Source organism: Parasteatoda tepidariorum, chromosome 10 (assembly GCF_982258835.1).
Source record: "Parasteatoda tepidariorum strain Cologne lab strain chromosome 10, Ptep-v5.0, whole genome shotgun sequence".
NCBI lineage: Eukaryota > Metazoa > Arthropoda > Arachnida > Araneae > Theridiidae > Parasteatoda > Parasteatoda tepidariorum.
Genome location: NC_141764.1, coordinates 73,038,418 through 73,050,775, shown reverse-complemented (window position 1 = coordinate 73,050,775; position 12,358 = coordinate 73,038,418). Strand labels below are relative to the sequence as shown.

The window sequence follows — 12,358 nt, the reverse complement described above, 5'->3', positions numbered from 1 at the left end:
AGACTTTTTCTGGTTATTAGCCTTCAAACTTTACGTAATTAACACATTATTTCCGTTCATAAACATAGTTCAAAAAATCTTTCTTGGTTATTATATTAAAAAAATACCATTTTAAACTTATAAAAAATGTTTTGCTAGTTGGTGAAAATGACACGATAAATACTTTATTTTAAAAAGTTCAGTTTTAACTTTAACTATTAAGAAAAATGAAGGCATATATCGACACTTTTTTTATCTACATATTCTTTTATAAAGATAAGTTAAGTTAAATTTAGAATCCCTGATTTTAAAATATGTCGTTAATAGCAATTTGTTCATACTTAATCATTAGGAAACATCAACCTTAAACGCTAATTACTGAAACAAAATAATAATTTAGGTTCATAATGACATTAGAAATTTTACAATTGTTTTTAGACATTTAAATTTACGATGATATAATATATAGATATTTAAATTGAAGAGAATATAATTCTTAAAAAAAATCATAAATTTTTAGAATAACTACATTAAAAAATATGTTATGAAATTAGGAGAATTTCAACTATATACTATATATTTTATTTATACTTTTTACTTACATTTTAATTTTCTTTGACTTTATCTATTTTTTAATTCTTTTCACCTGCCTTTCTTTATGAAGTAGCGAGGCGGTTTCTATTTAGATAATGAATTTTTATAAAAGTTCTTTACGACAGAATAAACGTATTGCGGTTTTATATTAGCTGTGTCATTTCGGAATCCATTCTTTACATAGTTGTTCATTTACTTTAGGGAACACGCGAAAAATTATACTTTTTCCTTTTGTTTTTATATCAGAATTTTTGCAAGTTGCAATCGCGCAAACTGGCATTTCGATAATAGTTTTAAATTCTTGTAAATTCACTGCGAAAACTGAGGAAAGTCATTATAGAAAATAACAAATGTCTTAGAATATCTCGCAAAAAGAAATGATCCAATATTAGTTAGAGCTAGTAAGGCCAAACGCTCCGTTCTTGAAGTAGAAGTGCGAGCTTTGCGCCAAAGTGACGTCACTAGAGTGACGTCAGAGGATCGGCGCGGCAAGAGATACTTCAAAGGAGTGAACCAGCCCTTCTATTCTCTTTAGCCCTGGTTTAAAACGTTCTTTTTTAGTCGTAGGGGAAAATGTTCAAAATTATGCAGTGACAATGCTAAAAGCTTTATAGGTGCATGTGAGAAATTGAAAAAAACATCATAGTATGGTAAAACAACCAGATAAAATGTTGGCTATTTTTTTTTCCAGTGAAAATATTGAATGGAATTTAATACCCTCAATATCACCAAATTTTGGAGGTCAAATTTGGTAAAATCTTTTAAATATCACCTAAAACGCATTATCGGAAGAGCTAATTTGACTCAAAATAATTTCTATTCCAGAAATTGAGAGTGTTTTGATTTTTCGACCCAATTCCCCTTAAACTGCTGATTTTGATAATTTTAAAACCTTGTCACCAGGTCACTTTTGTCAAAGGAACCTTAGACTTCATTTGTTTAACCTCATCTTGTTGAGTTACCAGAGAACAGACTTTCTAAATGGAAAAAAATAGCAAAGTATAGTCAACAAATTTGGAAACTGTGGAAGAGGAACTATTTAAGTAATTTACAACAACGGCCTAAGTTGATGTTTACAAAGAATAATGATTAGGTTCGTTCACTTGTGTTAATCAGAAATGGGCATAGGTCAAGTACAAAGTCGCTAACATAGTTAATTGCTGAAATAATTTGTGGAAATGATGGAAGAGTACGAGTAGTAAATATCCTTGTTACCAAATGGTAAAATATTGATGACGAAATGTTAGAGATGTATGTTAGGTTCAAGAGCAAGCAGTGCGCATATGTCGTCATAGCGTGCGTTGCTATGGTGACTGCTGTTTGCTCTCTAATAAGTCAGGGCTAAAGAGAATATAAGGGCTAGTTCACTTCGCTCTTAGAGCTGAAGCTACGATTTCCCTCCTCATGACGTCACTGTGTCCACAGATCTCGGAGATCGCAAGCAAAGATATGATAACTTTGCATCTTTCTCTTTGTAAAAATAAGTTAGACTTTTTCTGGTTATTAGCCTTTAAACTTTAAGTAATTTACACATTATTTCCGTTCATAAACATAGTTTAAAAAAAACTTTCTTGGTTATTATATTAAAAAAAAATACCATTTTAAACTTATAAAAATGTTTTGCTAGTTGGTGAAAATGACACGATAAATACTTTATTTTAAAAAGTTCAGTTTTAACTTTAACTATTAAGAAAAATGAAGGCATATATCGACACTTTTTTTATCTACATATTCTTTTATAAAGATAAGTTAGTTAAATTTAGAATCCCTGATTTTAAAATATGTCGTTAATAGCAATTTGTTCATACTTAATCATTAGGAAACATCAACCTTAAACGCTAATTACTGAAACAAAATAATAATTTAGGTTCATAATGACATTAGAAATTTTACAATTGTTTATAGACATTTAAATTTACGATGATATAATTTATAGATATTTAAACTGAAGAGAATATAATTTTTGAAATAAATCATAAATATTTAGAATAACTACATTAAAAAATATGTTATGAAATTAGGAGAATTTCAACTATATACTATGTATTTTATTTATACTTTTTATTTACATTTTAATTTTCTTTGACTTTATCCATTTTTTAATTTCTTTCACCTGCCTTTCTTTATGAAGTAACGAGGCGGTTTCTATTTAGATAATGAATTTTTATAAAAGTTCTTTACGACAGAATAAACGTATTGCTGTTTTATATTAACTGTGTCATTTCGGAATCCATTCTTTACATAGTTGTTCATTTACTTTAGGGAACACGCGAAAAATTATAATTTTTTCTTTTGTTTTTGTATCAGAATTTTTGCAAGTTGCAATCGCGCAAACTGGCATTTCGATAATAGTTTTAAATTCTTGTAAATTCACTGCAAAAACTGAGGAAAGTCATTATAGAAAATAACAAATGTCTTAGAATATCTCGCAAAAAGAAATGATCCAATATTAGTTAGAGCTAGTAAGGCCAAACGCTCCGTTCTTGAAGTAAAAGTGCGAGCTTTGCGCCAAAGTGACGTCACCAGAGTGACGTCGGAGGATCGGCGCGGCGAGAGATACTTCAAAGGAGTGAACCAGCCCTTCTATTCTCTTTAGCCCTGCTAATAAGTAGTGTAAAATTGCGTCAAAAATTTGTTGTGTCATATTCTTCCATAAAATTCTGCAAGTCGAATTGTAAATGCTTAATGTCGGATTGTAATTAAAAATAAGTGTAACGATTTCTCCTGAAATAGAGATTCATTTGTTAAAATTTATTTTTTCAGTTGCTCACAAGACACAGCCAGTGACTATGTAGAATTGTCAAACTACAGAACGGTAGACAGAAAAATACCGAGACATTGTGGCGTCAAGAAACCAAGTGTCATAGAATCTGACGCTGATTTCTTCAGGGTCACTTTTAAGTCCAATAGTAAGTTTGACGGAACAGGATTCGAAGCCACCTATCAATTCAAGCCATATATAGGTAATTTTAATTAGAGATATAATTGATTTGGGAATTAATTTGCACGCCTTGTTATTAGAAATCGGCAAAAAAAGAGCTGTATATAAAAACAAAAAATAGCTACTACAGTAAAATAATATATGACGAAACCAAAACAGATAATGACGACGACTTTCAAAAATTTATTTAAAAAATTAAGTTTTGTTTCTTTTTTTTTTCTTTTTTTCAACATGTAGCTTATAGCATGTTGTGGCTGGGTGGTGCAGTTGGTTTGTTGTCAGCCTTCTGAGCCCAAGTCCCCAAGTCTGCGGGTTCGATCCCCGGCCCAGACACCGGAGTTTCGGGATGCCATGTCATATGATTATGTGGCATATGAAAGATCCTTGGAGTTATTTATTGGCTCTTCGCATTTCCGGCAAAATTAAATTCCTAGTGCACTTTAACATCTAAATAGAATCTCGGTGCTGCCATCTAGTGTGGCAGAAACTAGACGTCCAAATTAACATGGCCAACGGTATCTCACCCATTTTGGTGGTCCTGAAAGAGTGGATACCATTTCTGGAGAACGCACTAGTTCTGCTCATCGGAAGACTACTTGTGTAGCTCATAGAAAATAAAAAAACATGTAGCTTTTAATTGTAATACACCAAATATATAAAAATTTCAATTTTGAATTTTTTGACGCCTAGGGTGATTTTTCGTTGCACTGCCGGCAATAATAACTTTGTCAAGATCTTATGTAAACATATAAAAAAATAGTTACACTTTACTCTTGTTGTATTGACCATGTAGAGATTTTTTGCTCCGACAAAAAAAACTATTACACAGTACTTTACACTTATTGCTTACAGCACCAAAGAAAAGGAAACGAAATATTTTTGATCCAATATAACTACTGCTATACACCATTAAATGTGAACTTTAAATAAAAGTCTGGTTCATTTTCAATCAAATAGTTAGTACTAATGATTAGTACTTCAATTTCAAACTAACTTTAAGTATCTAATTATCACCATGAAAACTGAACCAATTATATTCCTAAATAGGATAAGTTCAAACATAATTTTCATCAATTATTTCATGGCAAAACTCTTGACTTAAAACACTTCAGGTATTTCTATTTGTCGAAATTTTCAAAATCGTGATATCTTTATCTGATGATTTAATTCCTTTATATGTTCTTGATCATTTTATAGTATCCACTGTTTTGCTATCACATATTTTTATCACTGCATTCTAAAAGCATAATTTAATACATAGTATATAAATTTTATAACATTTTATGGTGTCATTAATTACATTTTTTTTTAAATTAAACTATTTTTTTATGCATTGAATATTACAACAGAAGCAGCAGTGATTTTCTATTAAAACATTTTTTTACTTGCTTCTTAAAAGTATTTTCTCTTCTTTTTTATGATTTAACATTAAGCCTCTTAGTAGAATCTAATCTTAAAAGACCATCCATATTTTTTAGGCTCTTTATTAAAAGCCAGTTCTTAAGACGATGAAAAAGAAATAAAAAAAATTCATCTAGAAAGGAAACATAACAGATTAAATGATAACGTCGGATTAGTTAGTTGTGCTTTCAAAAAATTATTGATTGCAAATTCAGACGAAAGTAAAAAATTAAAATGAACTCCCAGACCGTGTTTCCCTGGGGTGATTTTTTTAATACTGCCATAAATATCTCACTTTTTGCGACGCTCTTAGTAAATAAATAATAAATGATAAATCTTCGATTAGAAGAAAAGCATTCTTTCTTCTTTCTAACAATGCCAATTCATCGTGATTAAAAAGTCATCGAGCAAACTTTCGGATTCTGGATTATGACATTTTTATAGATTAAAAAAAAATACAACCGTCATTTTTAGTTTTAAAAAAATAATAAAATTCTTTTAATGCTCGGGTTATTTTCAAAGATTCTATAATTCAAGGTAGTAATTTAGAATTTATGACATAGGTGATTAAACTGACGGTGTTTAAATTTATTTTTTTTAATTTTTTAATCGGGCTGTATTCAGAAGTAACACACTCTTTAATGTTCGATTTCTATTTTTTGCCCTTCGCCTCAACATGCAACGTCAATTAAAATAAATTTTAAATTATTGATTAGTATAATGAAATTTCAATATTTTTTGAAAATATATTATTTAGAAACTATTTTACTTAATTAAGTATTCATTTCCTTAAAACTATAAGAAAAATATTATTCTTTATTCAGAATAATTTTTCAAAACATTTTCATTAAAAAAATAAAAATTCGAAAGTTTATAATCATAAAATCGTTTTCTTGTGGGACTAAGACTGTGAGGTATAAACTCAGGTACAAATTTTTGTTGAATTCATACAAATATTTGATCTCACCTTATTCGGGTGGGAAAATTTTAAATCTAAAACTTGTTTTACTCCGAAAACTACAGATTTTTTTAATAATATTTTCAGTACATTTTTTGTCGAAATGTACAAGTTTAAAAACATTATATATAACAGGGGTTGCGTTAATGTTGGGTCAAAATTCTTAGAGAGTTAGAGCACATCATCAGGATTAAAATTGCTTTTGAACCCTAGAGCGAAAATGTAGTAGTATGCATCTAGGGGCGCATCCTTATTATGAACTGTTCAGAAGCACACGAAGAAACAGTTCGTAATAGGGAAGCACCCCTATCACGATATTTCCGGACATGGGCTCTAATACACTTTTAAACCGGATGGTGTGCCCTAACTCTCCTAGAAGCTTGACGTAATATTTACGCAATCCCCTATTATATATAACGTTTTTAAACTTGTACATTTCGTCAAAAAATAGACTAAAAATGTCATTTTTCAAAAGAACTGTAGCTTGACAGCAGAAATCAATTACAAATTTTAAATCAGTGACGTAAAAATACCCGAAATCCGTTTAAACATCTAATGAAACAGAAATCAATTCCTCCCGGTGTAATTTAAGGAAAAATAAATTCCTTTAAAGTCTCTGGAACTGCAAGGTGAAATTCTTTGTTTCATAACCTTTCATAATTTTTTTAAATGATATTATTTAATTGAAGTCCATCCTTTTTCTATTAACTACTTAAAATTATGTTTGACGATTTCCTTAATTTTTTTTTCATTTTGTAAAAGGTACGCCCATAGCGAAACCTTATACATAATTTATTACACATAATTGACCATACATAATCTGCGTCAATTCTGAATTTCAATCCATATGACCTTATAAATAAGTTATTAATTGCAAATAATTATCTAAGTGAGGAAAGGAACAAATTAATAGCGAGGTATTTGTTTGATTGCTTGAATAAACTTGGAGGTAAAAAAATGGCAATGGTGGACAATCAAATCTGTTTGATATTTATAATGCTTTCTTTCAAAATAATTCCATGATTTTGATAAAATTTTGTTTTTTCTTTTAAAAAATGTTAATATCAGGTCCTAAGTGTGCATACATTTTTTTTACTTCAGAACATTTTTTAAAGGAGAAGAAGAAAAGCTATCGAAAATAACAAAATTCTTTTTAATTGAAAGAAAACTGGAAAAAAACAGTAAACCAAATAACGAAAAGATACAATCTCGCTGTCAGCTAACTTAATTATATCTGCAAGTTCGGGTGCTTTCTAATATTGCAAGCAAAATGTATTCATACAATAGTGTGAGGACCATCAATAAAAATAGACACAAATGTTCATTTATATGCAATAAACATTTGTGTCGATTATTTTTTTTAGTGATATAGACACATTATCAAGAATAATTTTTATCTTAGAATAATTATTCTTATTCAGAAATATCGCATTAAATTATAGCAAAAGATGTGTCCTGATGAAGACTTTTGCTTTTTCCCATTAATAGTTTTCTATTTTATAATGTTATTTTTTATTTTGACAAATAGCCCTTTTGCACTAGTTGCATACGTATTTTGTCATTCTGTGTTTCTTAGAGGGACAGAAAGTATAAAATCTGCCTTTGTCCGCCACATTTTTAGTTGTATCTCTGGTGGGCTTTTCGATATTTAAAATATCTTCAAAATTTATTCTGATGGAGCAAAATATTCAACTGTTGGATGACTATTAAAATAAATCTCAAAAAGTGACTAGTATACAATTGTTGCCTTTGAATAACTGATTTTACTAAGGTACTGTGAATGTGGTAGTATGAGCGCAACGGAAACATCTCGAATTAGCAAGGAATGGTTGTCAGTTAGGCGAATAGTTAGTTATTTAGTTATCTAGGGTTAAAATATAAATAAATAATACGTGATCAAACTCAACATCTTATCTAAACTCAATTTCTTTTCAGATCCAGCTACAGTTAAACGTATTTCAAATGGAAACACAAACAGTACGAATAGTAAGTATGACTTTTTTTTTAACTTTTTCAACTACACTAGTGAATAAAAATCTGTTTCTGTGCAAAAATTTTAATACCTCTTAGCATTTTCTTCTTAGTAGACCGAACTCAATCATCAAAGAGTTATGGATTGATGAAGGAAATGTTAAATATGCTTTTAATCATTTTTAAACCTAAAAGAAATCCCCCAAAATTTCCCCCCTAAAAATTTTAATTCTAATTTACTTTACTCGACAGTGTCTTCCAAAAGATATAGAATGCAATGTCGTCACAAAATCTAAAAGAACAAATCTGGCTGTGTTTTGGTAATTTCTGACAAAATTATCCCAATGATATCAATCAGCATTTTTAGAAAGGCAATTTATTTAACTAATTTTTTTTTCATGTTTTTTTTTTTTTTTTTTTTTTTTTTTGACAATCATATTTGCATTTCTGCACAATTTACTATTTTAGGATTTTCAAACTTCATCCAAATCATTTATTTAAGATAAAAAAAATCAGGAAAAGAATTAAATTTTTCAAAATCAAAAAGCAGTTGAATATTTAATATTAAACTGCATATCCAAAATCACTAATCACATAGTCTTATTCCTTTAAATTTTTTTAAAAAAAAAACCATAGAAGTTCTAACATTTTTCAGATCTTTTTTTCAATCAAATGAAGCGAATATCTTTTAATCCATTTTTTTCTTCAAAATAGAATGATAATGTATAGTAAAAAATTGTTAGATGTTAATGTGTAATTAAAAAACAGAAATAATTGAAAAAACGAAAATAAGAAGAATTACTTAAAATCTAAGACAGTGCGGTAAAAGGACTCTTAATTTGGGAGAACGGCTATTTGCCTAGTTTTATAACAACACAGAGAAATTTTGATCTGTAGAAAAAAACATTTTCAAACTTAGATCACGTGACTGGTTTGCCCCATTCTCCATAATAATTACCTAACAATCTTTCTTTAATGAAATTAAATATAAGCTCAATGCAAACCATATCTTTGAAGATATTCCAGTAAGGATAATATTCCGTTTTTTTTTTAAACTTACAAATCTGTGTTACGTAAATTAAATCAATAAAATCTCTGTTGTTTTGTAATTGTGAGAGAAAAAAAAATATTATTTTAAAGTAAGTTAAAGAATAAGTAAGATAAGTACATTTTTTCAGTATTCTTTCTTTCTTAACCCATTAACTCTTCCATTCTATGTATTTAAACGTTGTTTCCTTAAAATCTTTTTCGTCTGTAAGTTTTTTTTTCTTTTTAATCCTAGAGTAATCGTCGAAGTTTCAGTTACTCACTTCAAAGGGAATTCCTTTTTCTTTTAAAATTAAATTCCCTACTAGGCCTGATGTCTGCCTTTTCTAGCTTGTTCTACTTCGGCCTCTTTTACGTTGTTTTTATCAATCGAATTTTTCTTACAATTAAATTGTTTTTAATATTAATCCGTGTTTCTATTTGTTTTACTATCCATGTTTGCTTGTACCGCTTTGAAGAATTGCGCCAATTCAGTTGCGTGTGAACTGTGAATAAAAACTCTTTTTTTTTTAATCAAAAAGTCACGCCATAATTAAATCAATTTAAATTCCTTAAAACTTTACCTTAATAATATTAGTTAAACTTTTTTGTAAAAAGCTTTGAGTGCATATGACTTCGTACAAAATTGTAAATGAATCAGCATATTATGTTCTTTAATGTACAGTGCACAAAAAATGGACCAATTTTAATAATTTTTGATCTAATTATCAGATCTTCACATTCTAGAACTCACTTTTAATGGCTCGAGGGTGTGACCTCAAATATGCTAATTATAAGTGTAGGCGATATTTTAAGTTGCGAAATCTGACACAAAAACATACTTTCTCTGAATAAGCATACCTTTTATTCGACTGATTCGAATTTTCGATCACCAAACTATAGGAGAAAGCAGCAATCTTGGAAATAGGGCCCCCATAGTTTGGTCAGGAGAGCTGTCCAAAGTTTAGACCCTTTAATATTAATTTTTCTTTTTGCGTATTTCGCTATATCTCGAGAATTTTTTAAGCGAATTGAGAAAATTTTACACGCAGTTATAAAATTCATTTTTCAAAAGATAATTCCATGTAAAAAATAACTTTTAGCAACTATTATTTATTATTATTCTTTTTAAGAATGGTCGAAAATGTTTGAATTGCAAGGATACAATTTTTGATTTTAAGGAATGTAATTTTACATGGCAAGATACAAAATTTGAACAAAATCGGTTAAATAGTTCCTGAGAAACTGAATTTCAAAAAGATCTTGTTCAAAATTTGATTTCTCAGAAACTATTTAACCGATTCTCAGGAACGATTCAACAGAACGATTCAATTGTGTTAAAAATACATCAATTATTAATTCTTGGTGTAAATGACGTAACTATCTCTTTCGTATAATTATATTTACTGCAAGTATAAATTACATCTCTTACATCGAGTTATTTTATAGATTAAAAAACAGCAGCAAATTAAAATCCAACATTGACATAAACATTTCATATTGTATTGACAATCCTATAAATTTCCCTATTCAATTATATAGTAACAAACAAAGTTTTAAAAATAAGATAATACAAGAAGCGTCCTATTTTACATTTTTATAAGCTTTAACATTCCCCTCAATGGTAGAGAAAAAGTTAAAAACATTTTATACGTGTTTTTAGTTTTGATAAAATATTATTTTAAAAAATGGAATTATAAAGAATTATAATTTAAGTTATTATAAGATTTATTGATCGTTTCTTTTATTCGTTTAAGAAGTTCTCTTGGTCTAAAAAAATCAAGTAACGGAGGTAAAAAAAAAGCCATTATTATCAATTTTCCATACATTATTATCTGATTAATTAACAAAGATATAAAACTTATTCGTCCAATAATGATTTCTCGCCCTCTAAAATAGGTTTCTGAACTTCATTAAAAGGAGACAGTATTAGTTTTTCAATTACTTTTAATTCATAATTTATATAACTTTTTTTTTTCAATTCACCAAGAGGGAATCATATTACCTACTACTTCTTTCTGTAATTTCTTTAATCCTTTTTCATTAGCAACAAAAAAAAGCATAGTATTTTTCTTAGTTTTCATTTACTTGACAATGGCACATCGTTTTTTTTTCTTTTTTTTTTCTCTTTCGATGAAAAGAGTGCAACCATTTTAGTGCTAATTGAATTTTTTATATGGATTTTTTTTTCACTTCGCTAATATGACTGATGTTATTAATATTTAATTTTTATTGATGACCTCTCAGGAAGCATAGCAGTTCCTTTTATCTATTCGGTACCTCATAGATGTATAGTAACTTTTTTTCATTAAATGGGAAAATAATCTTGCGAATAATTAACTTTTTCTTAGTCATTACATTTCTGTTTTACAAAATTATTCCAAGCTTTTGTGAAACACTGTTTGAATTTTTTTTATAATTTTTTATTTCATTTGTTATCTAAATATCTCCGTTGTTTTATTAAAGAAAAGCTTATTTCAAATGAAAAAGAAGCATTTATTTTTCTAAATACATGTTCTTAATTTTTCACGAAACTTCTTTTAATAGTTGTAGCAAAAAATAAAGAAGCGAGCCTTAATTATTTTATGCGCAAAAAATAGATACTTATAAACCCTCATTTCTTAAAACAAAAACATTTTCAAAATATTTTTGATATCATATTGCTTTTGTGACAAAAATTAAATCTATATAAAAGCATAATAAACATTTTTAAAGTGTAAGATTATTCAAAATTATAAAAAAAAAAAATATCCTCATGCAGCAGATTTGTTTAAATTTTAAAATATAAAAAAAATTACTTTAGTCGTTTAACGCATGAATACAAAAAACTTATGAAATACTAATTTACAAAACAAACAAAAAATTATACTTTAAGTATTAATTAATTTGATAAGTTACATTACTTTTTTGAAACAAAAAAAATTAATTATAAGTTAGTTAAAAAAATACACAAAGAATTTTCCTTGTAAAATCGGGATTTTTATTTCACATTATTTATAAATACGAGTTCGTAAATAGTTCAAAAAGACAATATTTGAAATAGGAAATATTTTTTAATATAATTTAAATACTTTATTGAGTTCGAAAAAAAGGTTTAGTTTAAATTTTCTAAAATTTTAAATACTCTTACAAAGCAATTAATTCGTGTTCTTACCATATGAATAAAAACGGGAAGTCAAATTTTTACATTAAGTATAAATATGTTATACAATCCAGTTTGTTCCATTGGCTAATGAAATGTAGTAAACCTGATGAAAATTAAATAATTCAACTGAATGAAATTAAGTATTGTTATCAAATTTAAAAAATTGCAACCTAATTATACCCCACTATACAAAACACGATAAAAGTTCTTTTTTTATTTTTAGTTTTTTTAATAAAAATTATATTTAAAACAAACTTTTAAAAATAAGTCTGTAATTTGTTTTCATCTTATGAGATCAAAACGTTCAATTATTATTAACCATGATTTTGTTTGTGAAATGTAA

General features: G+C 27.7%; 1 protein-coding gene across 3 annotated transcripts in view; it reads left to right on the top strand.

The window, feature by feature from the left end:
* LOC107453302 (suppressor of lurcher protein 1) overlaps positions 1 to 12,358 on the top strand; it is a 1,096,374-nt gene that overhangs the window by 1,076,304 nt on the left and 7,712 nt on the right. For all 3 annotated transcript variants that reach the window (XM_071184104.2, XM_071184106.2, XM_071184105.2), the window contains exons 13-14: positions 3,337 to 3,536; positions 7,809 to 7,859. In XM_071184104.2, the coding sequence (XP_071040205.1) occupies positions 3,337 to 3,536; positions 7,809 to 7,859 (251 nt within the window). The remainder of the gene's footprint in view (positions 1 to 3,336; positions 3,537 to 7,808; positions 7,860 to 12,358) is intronic.